The following is a 22,757-nucleotide window of genomic DNA, read 5'->3' as shown; positions in this document are numbered from 1 at the left end:
CTTAATTTAAGTGAGTGCTCCCCCAAGCATCAGAGACCCCCCCCCTACATGTCTGTGGTGGTGGGAGTGCTCCCCCAAGCATCAGGGACCCCCCCCCCCCCCCCTCCATGTCTGTCAAAGCGACCCCACTCGGATCCATGTCTGTGGTGGTGGGAGTGAGGATAAGGGGGAGGTTTCAAAGGCTCACTTCAATCTACTATCGATTTTTCCCTGCTGTGTTATTGCAGACCCCCACCCCACCCACCCATTGCTGCATACTATTTATAAAAATTAAATTACGCCCCCTCCCACCCTCTCCCTCATTCCCAGCGGTTGTGGCCTTTGACAGGGTCTATTTTTAGTTGTTCGGCCACTCTTGGCCGTCTTTGGCTGAATGATACCCTTTGCCAAACTGAGATGTGAAGAAACGCTGCGGTAGATACAGTATGTCACGGGAGAAGTAACAGTGTTTTAAGCGCTGCTTGTTCTAGTTTGTTAAGTGTAAGACATTGAGGTGGGAGAGGCAATATGTGACCGGATACAGTGGTTTGTTTGAGACACAAGGGGGCCATGTCATTTTTCAGTTTTTTACATATTATGAAACTACAGAATGTAAGCTTGCATATGATGTACTGTTCATTGAAATTGGAAAATATTTGAAGAAGATATGACCCTTTGAAACTTGTTGAACGAAAAAACCCAAAGTAGAGAAATTGCCTTGAAAAGATGTCAGTGTTGTAGCACCTCTGAGCTGAGAGGAATAGGTGTGAGTGTGACAATAGGTACTAGTCAATTCAATTCAAAGGAGCTTTATTGGCATGAGAAAACATACGTTTACATTGCCAAAGCAAGTGTCACAATACAATAAAAACAGTTGAAAATGGGGAAAGTAAATACAGTTGGAGGGGGTACAGCATTTTGTAGACTAGAGTTATGTCACATTGCATCGTTATATACATATTATACAGGGTATAAAGCTTTTTTGAAACAAATAGCAGCATTTTTTTTGCCATCACTTTGGGACAAATAGCAACATTTATTTTCCTCAAGACTATTTAAATAGTATACAAAAATCAGATTTAAGATGTGTTTAACACTAGCATGACTGAAGTAAAATCAGACAGAAGTAGCATGTGCTTAAATTCCTATTTGGAAAATGTTTCAGATGTCAAAAAAGTCTGAGATGATGGAATGATGATGGATGATGATGGTAATGGAAGGGGAACCTTCTGAAAGCTTCATGGGCAAAGATTATCAACTTCAAAATCTAAAAAAAAACAGTCAAAATGACCTGGTCGCAGCTCTGTTTTCATGTGCAGTAGGTCTACTTGGTACAGATAGTAGTCCTTAGGGTGGTTGTATTCCATTAGCTAACCTTCTTTTGTCACAACAGTTCACAATTCTTGCTGCTGTGTTTGCACATTGTTGTATTTCTCCCAATAGGTATGGCATTTTTTTCTCGTTGGTCATAGTTTCAGACTCGCTTTGAGTGTGTGTAATCTGTGGGAAGTATGTGTCTCTGATGTCTTGGTATAGTGGGCAAGTCGTTTGGAAGTGTATCTCTGTTTCCACCACATTTTGTGTGCAGTGGGTGCATAGTCTGTCTTCCCTTGGGAGCGGGGTCTGTCTCCACCCCTAATCGCTCGTATAATCACTCCCCCACGGCCCCACCCCTAACCACTCCCCCCCACTAGTGTTAGCTGTCAACTGCATAGCATAGTTGAGTAAAAATGTCTTGAATTAAACTCATACTTAGGTAGGCAGTGGTGGGAAAAGTACTAACATTTTTTACTTAAGTAAAAGTATCAATACTGCAATATAGAAATATAGTCTGAAGTGGTTATAGTGTATGTTATGTAATAATCATCAAAATCTACAAAGTAACTAGTAACCAAAGATTTCAAATAAATATAGTGGAGTACAAGTACAATATTGCAACACTGCAAGTAGGCTGCAATTTATTCCATGAAGTTACTTATATACTACGGTTACCCACCCCTGCAAACCCCCACAAGGCCCTCATGGGGGTTAATCCGGACCGTCCCTGATTGTATCTGTAATTCTGTATGTCGCAGCTGGACATTAAACCAGGACAAAATTACCAAAGGGAAGTATAAAGTAATCTAGAACTCTTGACATTTTAAGGCAGTACATCACCTGAAAAAAAGAAAATCACAATAAAAAAGGTTAGGGAAATGTTGCCTGCGTATAGGACTTAAGAGCCCTTCACTTGACACAGAACCCAGATTCTTACTAGCAACCTCTCGCATCGCATCACATTGCAGGCACTCTCGGGTCACATCGCATCACATCCCATCGTAATTAGAAATATACCGTATGAGTTCTGAATTGAATTGTATGGATGTACTGTAACAACATGGTGATGGTAAAAGCTGTGCACTGTGAGACCTGTACTTGAATTGGACATTTGGAAAATGTTTTGAAAACTCTGAAAGTATATCCCTTTTCTTTGTTTTTTCCTAGTGGAATGCCAGGAAAGAAGTGTGGCACCATCGTAGTGAGAGCAGAAGAGCTGACCAACTGCAGGGTAAGGATATGACTGAATGACTATCAGTCTTCTCCAGACAATCATTCACCTAAAAGGCATTAGTCAAACGACAAAGTTTAAAGGCATTAGGCAAATTGACAAATAAAGTGACAAATAAATAGTTTATTCCTACACGCCTGGACTCTCACTTATACTTTGCCTACACACTACCACACTTTTAGCACTAAGCACTGAATGTGTGAAAGCAAAGACGAAAGGGAGACAGATGGAAGGAAAGCTGGGAGGGGAGACGGCTTGGGGGAGACCGATAGTAGGAAAGCTGGGAGGTAGACAGCTTTGAGGGGGACAGATTGTAGGAAAGCTGGGAGGGAGACAGTTTGGGGGAGACAGACAGTAGGAAACCTGGGAGGGAGACAGTCAGTAGGAAAGCTGGGAGGGGAGACAGCTTGGGGCAGAAAGGGAGACATTATATATGTCATAGTGCATAGTGGATATGCTGAAACGGACACAGTAGTGTAGTGATAGACATCAAGAAATCTGAGGGAGCCCGTTTGGGAGAAACAGACAGTAGGAAAGCTGAAAGAGAGACAGTGATGTGTGAGTGATGGGTCCTAGACCAGATAAAAAGCTCCAGATGTCGTTCCAGATGAGATAATTGGTACCTTATCTGTCATCTCCAGATGAGAGGGTTGTAATAAACCTTACTGTGTCTCTTGGGAAGAACGCTGCTGTTACTCCTTTTGATTCAATATATACGCTGTAATAATGTGTGTGTTTTGGCTTCTACACTGTCATGCAGGAGTCTGTAATGTTGCAGTTTTGTGGCAATAAACTGGACAAGAAAGACTTCTTTGGAAAATCAGACCCATTCCTTGTCTTTTACCGAAGCAACGAAGATGGCTCGTAAGTTGACAAGAACCTCCCCCGACCCTCCTGTGCTTTGTGTAGACAGTCTAGACATCACCCATCACCACCCACCAGGCAAACCAGGCATACTTAATGAACTGGTGGGCATGTAAACATAAAAATGACATTTTATCAAATACTGTACACTATTTTGAAAAACGTCTTCCTCCTTATATAATAATAATACCTGATGATCATGTTCTAGGGTGGAAAAACCTTTAATACTGTCCAATACTTAGTTAGGGAGGGGGTGAAATCTGCTGTCAAAATATGACTTCCCAGTCAAAAAACACTTTTGAAATAGACACTCATGCTTTCTAACGTGTGATTTGGGGTCCTAGGCTAAAGATGAATACAAAATGAATATCAACAATACATCAGTATTAATTCAGGATTATTTAATTTGTATTCCCTCCACACTGCTGCTGAAAAAAACAGTGTCTGCATTTACAGACACTTGAACAAGATCATATTCACTTCACGCTCCAGAAACTGACCATACCCAAAGATATACAAGAATAGTGCCTTGGAGGTTACATAACACACTTTCAGCATTACAACATATTATAGTGTGCAGCCGTCAACAGACAAACAGAGGAGCTGGCCGCCAGTCAAAGGGCTGGATGCTGATGAAAGGAGGAAGCAGCTGAAACATGGGTTAACAAAAGGGAGGAGGAGATGGAGTACACATTGTGTGTGGTCAGAGAGGTTGGAGTGGGGCTGGTTGCACTTAACACTTTGTGCGGCAGGAGATTTATTGTACGCCACGGGGCACAGTGCCACGGGGCACAGCAGCAATAGAGCCTCTGGCACGCACGCACGCACGCACGCACGCACGCACGCACGCACGCACGCATGCACGCATGCACGCACGCACGCACGCACGCACGCACACACACACACACACACACACACACACACCATGGTGGTAGCTTCAGCATGAAAATAAACACAAATGAGTGTTATCTTGCATTGTTCTAAATACTAATAGTAAACAGTCCAAATGGTCCTTGTAAATAAACAAATTGAGGCGTTTTGCATGTTGTTATTGTCGGGTAGAAACCTTGTAACTCAATGTTTCTAATTATTTTTCTTATTATTCTTTCCCTGATGTGTGTGTGTGTGTGTGTGTGTGTGCGTGTGCGTGTGCGTGTGTGCGCACGCGTGTGCTTGCGCATGTGTGTCCGCATCGCAGTTACACCATCTGCCACAAGACAGAGGTGGTGAAGAACACTTTGGATCCAGTTTGGCAGGCCTTCAAAATCCCTGTTAGAGCTTTGTGTAATGGAGACTATGACAGGTAAGGTATTACTCACAGTATCAAATCTGTCACTGTCAATACTTCACTCACATTTTATATTCAAACCGTGTTTGTCTCCAGATTTACAATGAGCACAACAGTGTGGCAGGAACATGTGGGGCGCGTTCGGAAATAACGCACTGAGCACACTGTGCAATGCAAACTAATAGGTGTGTGCGCCCTTTGTGTGTCAGGGTCTGCCAAAACACAGGAAGTTGGAACACACAGAGTCAATATTGAAATGTCCGATGCAAGATATGCAAGATACTCACCAGACTCTTATCCAGAATGACTTACGATGAGTATTGCGTTAGTTCAAGCGTTCTTATTTTAGCATGGCGACATTCAGTTGGCAGGGATATTATTGTACCTCAGGCAGCGTCGTCACCTCTGCTCCTCAATATGGTGGCATTAACTACTGTATATGTTTACATGTTTACATGTGTAACATGTAAAACATCCTGTTTGCAGGATTAGGGCCGATTCATACTCCTATTTTAGAGCCGAATAAAAGTCGGTTCGGCGCTGTAGAGCCTACAATGTGACGTCATTTGAGGTTCGGGGGGGCGGGTACCGTCCTAAAGTCGGCTCTTCGGTGCTACTGAAAATTTCTGACGAGCCGAAATCATTTCGGCACTACAGCGCCGAAACAGCGGTAAAATAGGAGTATGAATCGGCCCCTAGAACCAGCGCTATTTGGTCCTGATATAAAATAAAGGAGACAACAACCCAAGGCGATGGCACCACAAGCAAAAATAAAACTCACTTTAGTAACATGCCAGACAAAAACTCAGTTTTGTATACTTTGTGGTGGTGCGACGATGTCAACAAAGTCTCGACAAAGTTAGCCAGATCTGTGGCTCCGGATCTCTTCCATCCCATGTTCTTGTAAAATCCCCGCCTCAGACGGCCCTTTTAATGTGTGGCGGTGGCCATTTCAGAGCACCCAATCATTCTTCTCCACAGATGAGCGACTAGCCTTTTTTAAGCGCAGATTCTAAATTGGGGGTGATAATTGGGTTTTTAATGGAATCACCCACCCACCCACCCACCCACGCTCTCTCTCTCTCTCTCTCTCTCTCTCTCTCTCTCTCTCTCTCTCTCTCTCTCTAGGAGTATAAAGGTGGAGGTCTATGACTGGGACAGAGACGGAGGGTAAGGCAGTGTTAATTCCCTTTCTCCTGTTCATAGTCTGGTCTTCTGTCTATAGAGGGTACGCGCATGCATAAAGGGAATGGGAAATCGAGTGGCAAAGTGAGTTTAATGTCGTTTGACGACGTCGTTTAATGCAATCAGATAGGACTTTTCTGTTTGGATGTACGTACAGTTGGGTGCCACCGATATTGTCCCTTATCATTTGACCCATTTAGGCCTGACCTCAAAATTTAAAAAAATCCTTCTAAATCCTCCAGTTTTCTGAAATAAATATTTTCACGATTTTTCAAAAATAGCAGACCTACAAGCTCGTAGCGCGCCACTCGGTGGCGCGCTATGAGCTTGTAGATCTGCTATTTTTCAATAGCTAAATTATAACATAATAAAACACCAAAAGGGGTTCCCGCCCAAAATGGGTTAACTGTCCTTTTGCGCAGATCACGCAAACCTCAGCAAAAAGAAAAGGACAATATCGATGGCCTCCAACTGTATGGGCTATCAAGGCTAGAAAAGTAGTTTTTTGCCACTCAGGAGGCATTCCCGCATAACTTCCGGGTATGATGATGATGTCACACGCATACCCTTACCCTCTATAGGTTCCATGTGGTGGAAAAATTACTCAATTGTTTTACTTAAGTAAAGGTATAAATATTGCAATGTAGAACTACTCTGTTACAACAAGTAAATGTCCGGAATTAAAAATGTACTTAATTGTATTAATTGTGCAGAATGTCCCATTTAAAGTTTTCAAATGTATAAATATCTTTTGAAAATAGCAGATCTACAAGACTCGCGACGCATTGTGAGCTTGTAGATTGGCTATTTTCAAATGGCCGAAATGTATATAGGGATGAAGTGGTTAATGTATGTTTTATAATAATAATCAAAGTCTACAAACTAGTAACTAAAGTTTTCATCCTAGTGGAGTTAAAGTACAATATTTCTACTGGAGTACTGGAAGTTGGAAATACTCAAGTAGATAAAGTACAAATACCTCAAAATTGTACTTAAGTACTGTACTTAAATAAATGTACTTAGATACTTTCCACCACTGCTACCATGCGGTGGTTTAATTTTAAGCGCTTGTGTCTGTGTGTGTGTGTGTGTGTGTGTGTGTGTGTGTGCGTGTGTGCGTGTGCTCGTGTGTGCGTGTGTTCGTGTGTGCGTGTGTTTGTGTATGCTTGTGTCTGTTCGCTTTCCCAGTCACGACTTTATCGGACAGTTCAGCACCAGCTACAGAGAGATAGCCAGCTGTCAATCACAGTTCCACGTGTACGAGGTGATGTTCTGACTGACGCACACACACACACGTACACACACACACGCACACACGCACACACACACACACATACACACATACACACACACACACACACACACACACACACACACACACACACACACACACAGCTTACAATGGTCTGTGGTGCACTCCATCATACATACTGTACAGTATATCTCATACAGTATATAGTACTGTAAATAGAACATCCTATCATTTCAATCTGAAAACCATTTATTGCAATGCTATTGCGTTGTATTTGGTGGAGTGGCTCTGCTCCTGTGCCCCAGATCAGAACAATCTGCTATTATCACCATTTTTGAAAATGTTGAAATTCTTTTGGATTTCTTTCTCATGAAATATTTTGAAATGTTTTGCCTATAATTACATTATGCCCAAAAGGAATGTCAGATTGAAAGTGGGTAATTGTGAATGATACAGTGAGAGTACAGTTTCGCAGAGAGAAATGCAGAACAAATAAACATTCTGTGTAAATTTGTGATTGAATGACACACGCACGCACGCACACACGCACAAAGGAAAAACTCTTGCACTTTCCATGTATGTTGAGTTCCCATGATAGTCTTTATCGCCTGGCATCACGCCGTCAATGTGACAACAAGAAAAGAGTGAATAGTCTGTGGGTTTGGTTACACTATCGTCAACTATTGATCAATGGATTCACCCTGAGGTCCTGCTCTATTCTATACTATTGATCAATGGATTGACCCTGAGGTCTTGCTCTATTCTATACTATTGATCAATGGATTGACCCTGAGGTCCTGCTCTATTCTATACTATTGATCAATGGATTGACCCTGAGGTCTTGCTCTATTCTATACTATTGATCAATGGATTGACCCTGAGGTCTTGCTCTATTCTATACTATTGATCAATGGATTGACCCTGAGGTCTTGCTCTATTCTATACTATTGATCAATGGATTGACCCTGAGGTCCTGCTCTATTCTATACTATTGATCAATGGATTGACCCTGAGGTCTTGCTCTATTCTATACTATTGATCAATGGATTGACCCTGAGGTCTTGCTCTATTCTATACTATTGATCAATGGATTGACCCTGAGGTCCTGCTCTATTCTATACTATTGATCAATGGATTGACCCTGAGGTCTTGCTCTATTTAATTCTATATTATTGATCAATGGATTGACCCTGAGGTCTTGCTCTATTCTATACTATTGATCAATGGATTGACCCTGAGGTCCTGCTCTATTCTATACTATTGATCAATGGATTGACCCTGAGGTCTTGCTCTATTCTATACTATTGATCAATGGATTGACCCGGAGGTCCTGCTCTATTCACAGGTGCTAAATCCAAGGAAGAAAGGAAAGAAGAAGAAAAAGTACCAAAACTCAGGAACGGTGAGACCAATTATTTGTTTACAAACATTGGGACTGGGCGCACGGGTGACTGTTTCATGTAATCAATTCCCTCTTGTGAGTTGGCTAGTGAGGTGCACCCTAGGAGATATTTATACTTCAAAGCCCAACAGTACTGCACACAGAGAACAGCTGATATACAAGCTCACATTGCATCGCAGATGCGACTGTTGTGAGTGTAGAGGTCTGCATGCGCGACACCATCGCGGGACGAAGCATAAATTATACTTGATGGGCTGCAGGCGCGCGTGCAGCCGTGCACAAACAGGCTCTGCTGCTGTGATCATGAGCGCACCTCCCGTTCTTATGACAGCGACTGGAGGTGTGGTTTTGAGGACAACTGTTTTGAATTGCTATTATTGTTCAAACACAACAGAAACCAAGGATTATATATTTCAAGGGCGAGAGATCACAATAAAAATCCTAATCATTCTTCCTCCACACTGGGAGAAAAACAGCATCTGAAAGTTTGATGGGGCATTTTTACACGTGAGTGCAGTTAGAACTTTTCCATTGCATCTTATGAGAGGTGGTGTTCTTCTGCTGCCTTTATGCGCGCGCATGCCGTTTCTCATCAGTGTGACGTCGTCTGTTAAGGCGTCTATTAGCTAGCAGCTCCACAATATCTCACAGTTAAATTGACACTGTATTTTGTGTGTACCAATTTAAACACACTCAAGAGTTCTGATACCAGATTATTTTTTATCAACAGTTTATTTTTTCCCTTCCCAATGTAGACATCCCCATTCCCCCCATGTTTATGGTCCCTGTCACTGAAACCCCTACTTGGAGGAGGAATGTGTTATCCCTCTCTGTCCAATCTGTAATGGCTCTGCGAGAAGACATACAGTAGCGCAGATAAAAGCGCTCGCCGACCGTTTCTGAATATCTAGCAGGTTTGATATTTGGCTCTCATGCCGACTGTCGTTGCCCTCCCCCTGATGGCTTCCCCCCTGATGCCTACTGAGTGGCCAAAAAAACGGTGTTCTGACCTTCACAGCCCATACATCCAAACAGAAAAGTCCTTATCTGATTGTATTAAACAACGTTTATATCTACAAAATGTATGTATGCTTCATAATAATCCACCATAGACATGTTATGAGCTACTTTCTCTTTCCGTGCAGTGTCAGAGTTTGGAAGCGCTCGTTTTCAATACGTATGAATTTAAGCCCAGAATGCAAACGTTTGGGTCAAGGGGATTTTTCTTCTTTTTTTTTTTTTTTTTTTTACAAACTTTTTGCATGTTGATAACAAAATTCCAGAGTGCTTTTGTCTTTGTACATTCCCAAATACAATGTACCCCTTGACTTATCACATTTAATGGAGTTATCAGGTATGTTATCATTGGACTTATGCAATTTGACAGGAGTTATGTACAGTATCAACCATTTATATTCTAGTATAGCTTTAAACTTGTAATGACTGTTTGTGTCTGGGCCTCAGTACATGCCTCCAGTCTTCATATAAATATCCTCACCTATATCCTCCCGCCATGCATTTAAAACTTTCTCTGAAGTCTCTCCAGAACCAGAAATAAGGAAATTATACCAGAATTAAATGAAACCTTTTCCTTGACCATTTCTCATAATCGCTACCTAATGAGTAAGGCCAAACGGAATCTGCGGGTTTTTTTCTGTTTTTCTGCGGTGACTCTGGAGGAAAATCTGCGGGATTCTGCGGAGTGTTTTTTTTTTCCTTTTAAGGTTTTAGACAGTTATCCAGGACTATAATCAATGTGTTTAGAGCAAAAATAACTCTAAATATGCGAAATAAACCTTAAAGTACAACAACAAAGTAATTAAGATCTATTAGTCAAATGTTCGACTTCATCCATTTTTATTCAATAATAATTCACTCCTTCATGAACATCCTTTAGTAGAATTCAAATAACAAATGTGAAATTAAATTACAATGGGTCCATGAACATACAAGCCAGCCAGCCAGCCAGTCCATTAGCCAGCCAGCCAAAAAGCCAGCCAGTCAGTCAGTCTGTCAGTCAGCCAGTCCGTTAGCCAGTCAGTCAGTCAGCCAGCCAGTCAGTCCATTAGCCAGCCAGCCAGCCATCCACTCAGTCCGTTAACCAGCCAGCCAGTCAGTTAGCCAGTCAGTTATAGCCAGCTAGTCAGTCAGTCAGTCAGTCAGTCAGTCAGTCACTCAGTCAATCAGCCAGCCAGATAGCCAGGGGCCAGCTTGGGGGCTTCCTCAAGAGGAATATCTGCCTCAACCAGAGCCTTTATAAAATCCAACACAAACTTCTTCCTCTCAGCAGTACATGGGTCTTGGAGAGGCAGGCAGCCAGGGTTTCAGTCCTAGATCGTACTGCAAAACAAAGACAATGTGTTAAAACCCTAGCATCCCTATTCTGAGGGTAACATTAGTTGAAAATAGCAGATCTACAAGTTCCCAAATGATGCCTCATGCTGCGACAGTGCGACTAAGTGGGTGTCTAAAAATACTGAACATGAATCCAACACAACACTGCACTGTTTGACATGGTGCTGTCTAGGGGACTAGGGCACCAAAACAGAGTGGGCACTAGGAAACGGTGGGCAGACTGGGCACCAGGGATAGGTGGGCACCAAAACAGAGTGGGCACTAGGGAAAGGTGGGCAGACTGGGCACCAGGGATAGGTGGGCACCAAAACAGAGTGGGCAGCAGGGATAGGTGGGCACCAAAACAGAGTGGGCACTAGGGAAAGGTGGGCAGACATGGGCACCAGGGATAGGTGGGCACTAGGGAAAGGAGGGCAGACTGGGCACCATGGAAAGCTAGGCACCAAAACAGAGTGGGCACTAGGGAAAGGAGGGCAGACTGGGCACCAGGGCAAGCTAGGCACCAAAACAGAGTGGGCAAGCTATATTTAAGCTATATTAAAAAGTTGAATCTGCAACACAATTTGATATGGGGTCCCTGGCTCCTGCTTCATCTCTCTCAGCTAAAGGTTTTCTCTCAATTCAATTCAATTCAATTCAAATCAAAATAGCTTTATTGCCTGGCATGAGAAAACATACGTTTACATTGCCAAAGCAAAAGTGAAACGAGACAAGAAAACAATCTATGTACAAATAAATATGAATATAAATAGGAATTAAATAAAGGTGTACCGTGTAACTGTAAACAGATGTGTTACATTAACATTTTGAGTAATACTATCTAAAAATATTTCATATTCTCTCACACACACACGCACGCACGCATGCACTCACTCACTCACTCACTCACTCACTCGCACGCACGCTCTCTCCAAACACACACACACACACACACACACTTTCGCTCTCTCTCGCACGCACATCGCATGCAGTCTCTCCAAACACACCCACTTTCTCTCTCTCTCAGCTCTCTCTTGCCTCTCGGAGCGATCGAAACGCAGCAACGCTGCCCAATTTTTTTTAATTTAGTTCAGCATGTTAACCAAACCAGCTAAGCTACAATAGTAGCCTAAATGTAAATGCTACTTACCCAAATCACTCGCACTCCTGTTGCTTCAGACGCGCAGTGAAATACCTGTTAGGTAATCCATTGTGTGTTGGCAAACAAGAAACAACACCCCCCGCGGCCCCCATCCGAATAAAAGTTATTGAATGACGACGAAGACGCGTGTCACTCAGCAGTCGGCTCCTCTGCAGTAAATCAGACAGGACTTCCGACAGCTTTTGAAGTTTTGATAAAGTTATATTAAATATTCTCGTCCAGAGCCTCCAACATATTAGTCAGCAGTAGAGAATGAGGGGAGGAGGGAGGGGCGGGTGCGTCCACTGGTTAATATTATGCTGGCCTGGGTAAAGTAAACTACAACATGAACGTGTTAAATTTCCGCGGAAATTCCGCGTCGTTTTCATCGGAACACCGCGGCCGCGTATTCCGTTCGGGCCTGCTAATGAGGAAAGAATTGGCTTAGACAGAGAGTGTCTTTGGGCGGCTGATATATAACTTCTTAGCTGAAGATATTTAAAGAAATGATTCCTTAGAATGTTATACTTAATTGACAATTCTTCAAATGACACAAGTACTTTCCCAGCCGGCACACCTATGTGGGTCCCATATGGTTTAGAGGTGGGCTACCTATATGGGAGCCAGGTGGGCTAACTATATGGGACCCATATGGAAATGTCAGCGGGCACCAGGTGGTTCACACTTGGGTTGCCCGTGTGGGCTTTAAGTGGGTTCTACTCTACTCTTTATATACTGGATTTTACTTACCGGTAAACCTTTTACTGCTTTTCTCATAATCAAAAGCCTGCATCGGACGTCCCCGGTTTGAAATTAATGTTGCTCCATATAGGACTAAAGCAAGACAAACTATTGCATATGCCCATATATTTCTTAATGTCGTGCCAAGCATTAATCATATTCAAAACAATAGGGTTAGCTGTTTTATATTTCAAATCTGCCGAATACATGTACAAGTACAATGGTAACTCTGAATGAACAGGACAGGATTCTAAATCCAACCAAGCAGGTGACATTTCAGATGCAAAATAATATATACTGTAATGGATCGCAATTTAGCAGCCCAATAATACCATTGCAGATTAGGGCATTTACATGTAACTCAGGGCAGTAATTCTCAATCTTATTCATTTCAAGGACCCAGCCAGTTTCCTATGCGTTAGGCCACAAACCTCCATAACTCTGAGAGTGTACAAATGGAACCAAATGGACCGTGTGTCCCTTTTGGTTCCATTTATACCCCCTGCAACCCCCCTCGAGGACCTCTGCAGGCTTTGAGAACCACTGACTTAGAATGTACAGTTTGACATAATTATAAAAATCACACATGTGTGAAGTATCATCGTACATCATGACGTAAATTCTCCATTCATTGTCAATGGGAATTTAATGTTTGTTTAAGACGAAAATCTACACTAATAGCTGAATATAGGAGGGGCTGGCGCCCCTAAACAAAAGAAGACACATACACTACAGTGCATGTCAATAATACATATCAATGTGTCTCACAGGTCACACTTCTGTCCTGCTTAGTGGATACAGAGCTTTCCTTTCTAGACTACATCAAAGGCGGGTAAGTTACTTCAGCATGAGCTGTATGTCTGTCTGTTCTTCTCTGGTGCAAATTGAATTGGATTTCATTGGCCTTTACTTGAATCCATTCATTTTATTTAAATTTTATGAAGCACTTTATCACATTTTCGATATGAACTTTCACGATAGCATGCAGCAACCCCACCGGTGCTATCTACTCATGTACAGTAGTATGTGTTCCCTTCCATCAGCGGTAACTAAGTACATTTACTCAAGTACTACTCAAGTAGTATTTTGAGGTACTTTACTTGAGTATAAGACTTTTACTTTTACTCTACTACAATTATTTGAAAACTTGAGTTACTTTGGAGATTTTAATTTTGAATAGAAAACATACATTAACCACTTCAACCCTACAGTATATACATTTAGGCCATTTGATAATAGCAGATCTACAAGCTCACAATGTGTCACGATGTGACGCATTGTGAGCTTGTAGATCTGCTATGTTCTAAAGATTTTGTACACATTTGAACTTGTGATATGTTTTCACTCTGCAATATGAGTACTTTTACTTTTAGTACATTTTGACACCGTTACTGTTGTTGTTTTTACCTGAGTACATTTTCAATCTGGGACATTTTCAATCCGGGGCACACTCATTTTCAACCTTTGACTATGTCATTAATATACCTTAGAGCTGTAAATGGAAATAATAAAAAAGTCCCCCCCATTCTGTGTTTGTTTGAAAAAAATGTTTAACAAAAATCATTAACATGGTAAATCACATCTTGATGACATCATCAAGATGTGATTCACCATGTTAATGATTTTTTTCAGACCTCCAGTTCTAGGAAACCCAGGGGTCCTGGGATGTAATACTGTACTCAGTACTGTACTGTAACATCATTGACATAGGACTCAAAATGTCCCTGTGGGACCCATCTAAAAGACCACCCCAGGGTACATCACTGCTAACACCTCATCTACACAGGCAAGGAGCGAGCGTTCCGACGTGTGAAAAACTGTCCTGATATGGAGCGTCGGTCAAATAACCAATAAATAGTAGCGTGTAGATCTCAACCAATAAAAGTATTTGGGGCCGCGAAACCTCGCTCAAATAGAGACTCTGCGAGCGAATATAGGAGGTGTGGACGACGTCGCTGCACGACACGTTGTCACTCGTGGTACGTCAGGACAGTCGCAATGAAAATTGCGACTTCTAATGAGATTTCATCGCTCGCTCGCATCGCTGGCAGTGTAGATGAGGTGTTATAATGCTAATGTAGTGGAGATGATGGAGAGACTCTGAGCTCAGAGGATTATCATGTTTACATCATGTCTACTGTAGCTCTGATATTGATACAGAGGATTATCATGTTTACATCATGTCTACTGTAGCTCTGATATTGATACAGAGGATCATCATGTTTACATCATGTCTACTGTAGCTCTGATATTGATACAGAGGATCATCATGTTTACATCATGTCTACTGTAGCTCTGATATTGATACAGAGGATCATCATGTTTATACATCATGTCTACTGTAGCTCTGATATTGATACAGAGGATCATCATGTTTACATCATGTCTACTGTAGCTCTGATATTGATACAGAGGATCATCATGTTTACATCATGTCTACTGTAGCTCTGATATTGATACAGAGGATTATCATGTCTACTGTAGCTCTGATATTGGCAGGATGTCAGCTGACATTAACCCTGCGGTTTAATTACCATGCCACCGCCCGCTGTGTGCACTGTAATTTATCTTGATTGATAATTCCATGTCTCTCTCTCTCTCTCTCTCTCTGTCTCTCGCTCTTTCTCTCACACACACACACACACACACACACACACACACACACACACACACACACACACACACACATGCATGCACGCACGTGCACACCCACACACACACACACACACACACACACACACACACACACACACACACACACACTCCCCACTGCTTTTGTGCTTGATTTTGTCTTGCAGGACTCAGATTAATTTCACAGTGGCAATTGATTTCACAGCATCAAATGGTGAGTGACTTGAGCAGCAATTTCTGCCCTTAATGTGTCTGACATTATGTTGAGAGTGAATTACACCAGCGCAGAAGCTTTAGTGATTTAATTACAAGATGTCCTTGATGAGCAATCTATATGTTTCTCATCAATCTCATGTATTTCCTTACCGGCAGTTTTGTCTGATTGTTGAATTTTTTTGTTATCATAAAGTCAGGAACACAATTTCTTTACAGCTGTTCGTTGCCTATACGCTTGTGAGAACATTAATGTTATGCCTCACTTATTATCTCTCTTATTATGTTTGTTCTGCAGTTGATTCACATTAATTTGCCTAAAGATATTCGTCGTGGACTCGTGGACAGAGTTATTTAACATATATACTCAGCACACTGCATTCTATGTGGGTGTATACACTGTTATGAAAGACCCATAAGCTGACGTGGCAATCATGCGTGCTCGTAACACAATCAAGAACAACCCAGTGAATGAACGCGCGTGCGTTCAGCGCACGGCCATGCAGCACTATCGCCGCTGCTCCCATAGAGTTTTAAGGCTGCTCCCCGACGCTGGATCTGCTATTTTTCGAGTCTCCTCCCACCGAGTGGTTAAGAAAAACACCGACCAAAAACACTAACTGGGCTTCCTGTGTTGCATTACTGTACATTGAAATCGGTGACCTATGAATACGGTTTCGACGGAAGCAACAGATGTACCTATTTGTAATAGTCTGGCACACACAGGGCCCTCCATGCTGCGGGCCCTGTCGCTTAAACTCCAGTAAATTCCATTGTTAATCCGGCCTAGCTGTCACCCAGGCGGATATGTTGATTTGACCCCCCATTCCAAAGTGCCAGCGCTCGCCCAGCAGTCTGCCGTCAGGATGCGTGCACGCTTCTCGCCCTCAGGGTGTCTTACTGATTGTATATCTAAGTCTATGTCCCTGAGGGAGAAAAATGTAGCAGAGCCGAACGCCAAGATAGTCCCATCATTCGAACTCGAAGGCACTGGAGTAGCTCAGGCGATTTAGGCCCTTATTTTATTATAACAGGGTGCAGGTAAAAAGTGACAACGTTTCGATGTGTCAATTACATCTTCGTCAGGTCATAGCCCGAGGGGGCAACACAGTAAGGCTTAAGTACACACATGGTGCAGGGGGCAGGCCCTTAGTTAACCAATGTCACACAGCCAGCAATCATTAGTTCATACATATTTTTCACATGGAACCTAACAGTGATGAATTATCCAGATGAAAGTTAAAGTGCATTGAGACTATAAATATACAGACTATAAATACACAGGTGTAGAACATATTTGGTTTAAGAGACAACTATCAAGTTCATATTTAAGTAAAGTGTCAAGTACAAAAATAGAACAACGTTTTTGGTTAAGAGAAAGCTGTCAAGTTCATATTTAAGTAAGGTGTCAAATACACAAATAGAACAACATTTTTGGATTAAGAGACAACTGTCAAGTTCATATTTGAAGTACATACATTAAGATATAAGATTAAAACCAAAATTGAGGCAGAAGACCAAACCTAGTTTGGGGATAGACTGCTTTGGGGGCCAAAAAAACCCAGGTAAATGGCCAAGGACATACAGCACAAATAATAATAGGGCCCCAGTAGGGGGCGGGCGGCAAGGGCAGCACAGCAGCAGTAGTGTAGAGCAGAAGCAGCCTGAGTAGTGGTCTGGTGGTGACACTTGAGGGATTCTGAGGGAAAATTAGAGGAAGCAGGACAATTTCAGTTCCTCGTTTAGGCCCATGGGTTCCAGTGTGTTAAGACAACTTAAGAGTGTGTATCCAATGGGCCTCTCTGCATAGCACTTTCTTAATAATGTCTCCACCTCGTGAAGAGGTAGAGATCTTTTCTATACCCCAGAAGCGTAGTGATGCTGGGGAGCCATGGTTGGCTTGTATGTAGTGCCTATAGCCATGGCTTAATCTAGGTTACCAGTGCGTATTGCAGAATTGTGTTCCCCAATTCTATTTTTTAGAGATTGTTTGGTTTGGCCAACATAAGCCAAGCCACATGGGCATTTCAATAAGTATACCACATGTGGTATACTTATTGAAATCACTACGCTGCGAACTCAATGGCCAGGCTGGAGCTGTGCGTGGCCATGCTGTCATGGGTGTACAGGGAGTAGAGGAGGGGGGGGGATCAGAAGAATACAGCCCTGGGTCCTGTGTTATAGGTCAGTGGAGCTGGGATGTTGGAGCCTGTCCTCACCACCTGGCACTGACCAGACAGACAGTCACATGGCGCTGCACAGGCTGTAGTCGGCTATAGGTTCCTGAGCTTCGTGGTAATTGTTCATTTGGATCCCCATTAGCTACATCGGCAAGAGCTACTCTTACAGGCGTATGCATATTTACCCCTGTAAAAATTACATCAGACCCACAGGTTGAGAACCTGAGGGTCACGAGTCGCGACCCTCAGGGGTCGCCAAATTATTTTGGGGGGGTCGCCAGATTATTTTTAGTTTTTTGCAACTGAATGGCTGGAAAATGGAAATAGATTTTTGGACTTAAATAGCTGTAGGAAATACTTTTTTTTTGTTGCTATTTTTGCATTTTAATCCTGAAAAGTTACATTTTTACTTTATTTCAAATGCCTTTCAATTCAAACCCTCACCCTAAACCTAACCTCCCACAGGGCAGCACACCTAAACCTAACCTTAACCCATGTCTAACCAATGACTAGTCTAAACTAAGTATGCACCCCATAATGGAACTCTTGAGAGTGTATAAATGATCATATTTTACTCTCAAGAGTTAAAGATCTATATGGTACATTTGGTTACCAGCTCTCCATCATTTAGCAGAGGACCACCTGGAACCACCTCAAGGACCACTGGTGGTCCCCGGGCCACTGGTTGAGAACCACTGTTGTAAACCGCCGGACTGATTTGATCAGTGCCACATTCTCTTCTTCAGAAAAAAAAGATGAATATAAAATAAGTAATAATAATAATAATAATAATAATAATAAAACTTTATTTGTATAGCACCTTTCATGACATGAAATGCAGCTCAAAGTGCTTTACAGAGCAATGAAGAGAGAAAAAAAAGAAAAGAAAAGCAAGGCATAAACATTAAAAAACAAGAGCAGTACTGCAATACAGTGAGGACATGAATAACAAAATAAATTAAAAAACAAATCAATTAAAAGCAAGGGTGTAGAAGTGGGTCTTGAGCTGTGCTTTAAAAATGTCCACAGAGGCTGCCTGTCGAAGTAATATATTGTCCCCATGCAGGCAACCCATCACAACCCACGTCGCTGCATTACATGAGCCCGTACCAGCTGAATGCATATGCCATGGCTCTGAGGGCCGTGGGCGAGATAATCCAGGACTATGACAGCGACAAGATGTTCCCAGCTCTGGGCTTTGGTGCCAAACTACCGCCTGACGGACGCGTGTCACATGAGTTCGCCTTGGTGAGGAGATGCCTGTTTTTTGTTGAAATATCGATCTATCTGTCCACTATCTCACTGTACACTGAACTGAGCAGATACGCGACATTCAAAATTCTACACGGGTTGTGCTTAAATGGTGCATTTATATATCGCCTTTATCCAAGGCGCTTTACATAGATTGTGCATTACATTCAACCATTCACTCACACATTCATACACCGATGGCAGAGGAAACCATGCAAGGCACATCGGGAGCAATTAGGCCTCTTGCCTACAACAACTGCGGACTAGACCTAGTAAATACATAACTCTACTGTATATATAAGCCATGTGAGATACCACAGAGCGAGCTAAAGCGAGCGAGTTTCCACGTCGAGCATTGTAAAGTTCGCCTGAGCCGACCGTTCGAGTTGCGACCTGATAAAGGACAGAATAGTAAATCATGTCCTGGCGAGAGCGTTTGCCCCGACAGCCACTCAAAGTGGCTACTGGCCAATGACAGTGCATCCTTGCCCAACCTGGATAGGTTTTTGGAGCACGCAGCAGAGCAGCAGTGTTGTTGATTTACATTTGATTTATATTTTAGTCTTTACTTAAATCTTATGATATTTAGTCGACTACAACTAGACTAACACTAAAACATTCCAGGTGACTAACATGTGACTAAAACTAAATGAAAACTTTTCAAGAGTATATGACTAAAACTAAAAATGTGCTCCTTCCCCTTGCTACTATTTCCATCCACCACGGTTGGATGTTCAGTATCTTCCGTACATCCAACCAGTTCCGTTATACTGTCGGAAAATCCTTTTATTTCCTTGATTGGCCTAATCATCAGTCCATTCATCCATCATTTATGGCTCAATCCAACTGGCCATCTTCATACACTAATGGCTCATACATTATGCAAACCTGGCTAGTCCAGCTGCCCAGTTGCACATAGCTACTGTAGGTCAGAGCCTTGTTTTATATTGTTGTAGTAGGTAGTTAGGTCTGTGTGGCTGTGTGTGTGTGTGTGTGTGTGTGTGTGTGTGTGTGTGTGTGTGTGTGCATGCGTGCGCGCGCCTGGATGTGTGTGTGTGTGTGTGTGTGTGTGTGTGTGTGTGTGTGTGTGTGTGTGTGTGTGTGTGTGTGTGTGTGTGTGTGTGTGTGTGTGTGAGTGTGTGCGTGTACTATATACCAGGGGTTCTCAACGTTTTTGTCTGGGGACCCCCGAAAATGCTTTGGTCGTGTCCCGGGGGGTCAATGCTTTGACCCCTCCGGGGGGTCGCGACCCACAGGTTGAGAACCCCTGCTGTAGATACGGTATACTGTCTGTCTGTCTGTCTGTCTGTATGTATGTATGTATGTCTGTCTGTCTACTGTATCTATACATTAAAATATGGATCTACAATCTTTTCATCCAGGGTTAGGGTTAGGTGGTTAGGTGGTTCTCAAACTATTTCATGTCAAGGACCCCCAGAATTATATGTAATTGGCCGCCGACACCCATCTGAAAATATGTTGTTCCAGGGACCTCCCAGTACAAAACGTTCGCTCTGAAAGAATATATATTCAAAGCTTTGCGCCACATTTTCACGATCTTTCAAAAATAGCAGATCTACAACTTGTAGCGCGGCACTCGGTGCCGCGTTATGAGCTTGTAGATCTGATATTTTTCAATAGCTAAAGTATAACCTAATGCTTGAAACCCCAAAAGGGGTTCCTGCCCAAAACCATGTTGTCTTGTTGCTGTCGTGTCCCATCCACCCACAGCCCTGTCCCCCAGCTCCATACCTCTCGCTGTGTCCAGATGTTGTGCCGTAGGCACTGGCTGTAAGCGCTCCAGCTGCTCTGCATCGGGTAACAGCCTCCCCAGAGGGTCCTCCAAAGAGACAAGCTGCATATGCACTAAGCTAAGCATTAAGCTTTTAACTGAGTCAGCTCCCACAGCGTAAAGGCCATCTACAGTACAGTTGCAGCCACGCAGCACTAGAGTGAGGAGTGTGTGCGCAAGAATGTGTGCTACTGTGCTTGAGGAAGAAAGGGAACAGTCTGCTGTGAAAAGTTTCTGAAAACAGACCGTGTGTGCGTGTGTGTGTCTGTATTTGTCTGAGCGTCCGTCTGTGTGTGCGTGCATGTGTGTAGCTGAGCCGTTCTCCTTGGAACGCATGCACGCACGCACACACATACACACATACATACACGCACACGCACACACACACACACACACACACACACACACACACACACACACACACACACACACACACACACACACACACAGACTCACTTGGAGCCATTCGAGACGATGACTTCTTGAGTCCTTTGTGGGGTAATTATAATGGATAAAAGCATCTGGGAGCCTCAAATGAGTTTGTGTTTGTGTCCACGCTGTGTTAGCTTCTGTCTTGAAAGTATAGCTCAGGCAGACAAGCACTCATCTTGATAAGAAGAAGAAAGCTTTTCCCCTGCCTGCATGAATCAAAATGTGTGTGTTAAGAATGGACATGTTATGTTACAGCTGAAGGCAATAGCAGTAATTGTGGGTGTGTTAAGTTTCATTTAGGTGTTAGTGTGTGCCAGGCTGCCAGCATGAAGTGAACTGTGCAGCAGCTGTCTGTGCTGGCACACAGTAACACCTGAATCAAACAGATCCACAATCAATGTTGTTACCTTAAGCTGTTGAAGCTGTTCACCCGTCAAAAAGTCAGCAGTGGAAATGGCCCTTATGGCAGTGGTTTTCAACCAGCGGTCCGGGGACCACCGGTGGTCCTTGAGGGGGTTCCAGGTGGTCCCCAGCTAAATGATGGGAGAGTTGGCAACCAAATGGACCCGTACGCGTCATTTTACGCTTCATGCTTTATGATGTTGCAGGAAAACCAAAGTCGCTTTTAATAAGCAGAACTGGCAACACTGCAAACCAGCGCTGCAGGCTAATTTGCATGGGCTCACTGGTTTGTGCTGATTAAAAATGCTTGTTTGTTTCAATCTGACAGTTTTAAGTAGTCTTTGACTAGTCTGAACATACTGTTTGGTGTGGAGTCACCTTAAGAGTAAACATTCTCTATCACCTCCTCCTTTTATAAGATTCACTAATTCACCCTTTGTCAAGTCCCGCCTGTGGTTGTGCCCCTCTTCGCACCCATTGGTTGCCGTTTCGTGGTTGGACAAAAATCCTTCCTCTCCATCCACTACCATTGAAATATTATATAAAGGTGTTTTTCAGTTGCTTCGTATTGATATTCTGTGCATTCAATTCTTATTTTAAACTTGGTGTCAGGAAAAAAAAGGAACATCACAGGTGCAGCATGGTGACTGCATGGGCATATCATGTTTGTCTTTAGTTTTGTCCAAAAATGATGTTTTAGCTAATTCAACATAAACAAGGCAGAAAGAGCCTGCTGGTTAGTCAGTCAGGGACCAATCAGAAGGCTGACAAATGGTGAATTCAGTAGCCTGAAATCTCAACCTACACAGACCGCATGCCCTTGTGGCATTAAAATGCCTAAAGCTACTGGGGATTTCTGGTGATGCTTCTATGCTCACATATTCTGGTGTTGAGTTCTCTTTTTGTACTAATAATATTTAATGTTTGTGTGTATTTCCTTACTTAATGTTTAGATTTTGTATTGTTGTTGAGGCATGTTTGTTATTATATTGTGTATTGTAATATGAGATATTTGGGGAAAAAAATAAGCTATAGGTCGCATCCGCCATCACCGTGATTGGCTGAGACACAGCTCCTGTTTTACTAGGATACGGAAATGAAATACTCTCAAAATACCATTTC

The 22,757-nt window shown here is 42.8% G+C and overlaps 1 protein-coding gene across 1 annotated transcript in view; it reads left to right on the top strand.

Annotated features, from left to right (window-relative positions):
• LOC306923040 (copine-8-like) overlaps nt 1-22,757 on the top strand; it is a gene marked incomplete at both ends in the record, with an annotated part of 134,515 nt that overhangs the window by 86,014 nt on the left and 25,744 nt on the right. The window contains 9 exons of the mRNA XM_079501023.1: nt 2,464-2,527; nt 3,288-3,391; nt 4,590-4,694; nt 5,808-5,849; nt 7,053-7,128; nt 8,462-8,518; nt 13,505-13,566; nt 15,533-15,579; nt 18,825-19,006. Of these exons, the coding sequence (XP_079357149.1) occupies nt 2,464-2,527; nt 3,288-3,391; nt 4,590-4,694; nt 5,808-5,849; nt 7,053-7,128; nt 8,462-8,518; nt 13,505-13,566; nt 15,533-15,579; nt 18,825-19,006 (739 nt within the window). The remainder of the gene's footprint in view (nt 1-2,463; nt 2,528-3,287; nt 3,392-4,589; nt 4,695-5,807; nt 5,850-7,052; nt 7,129-8,461; nt 8,519-13,504; nt 13,567-15,532; nt 15,580-18,824; nt 19,007-22,757) is intronic.

Source organism: Electrona antarctica (assembly GCF_951216825.1).
Source record: "Electrona antarctica genome assembly, chromosome: 5".
NCBI classification, from domain to species: domain Eukaryota; kingdom Metazoa; phylum Chordata; class Actinopteri; order Myctophiformes; family Myctophidae; genus Electrona; species Electrona antarctica.
Note: the sequence above shows the minus strand (reverse complement) of the source record. Positions and strands in the feature narration are given on the sequence as shown.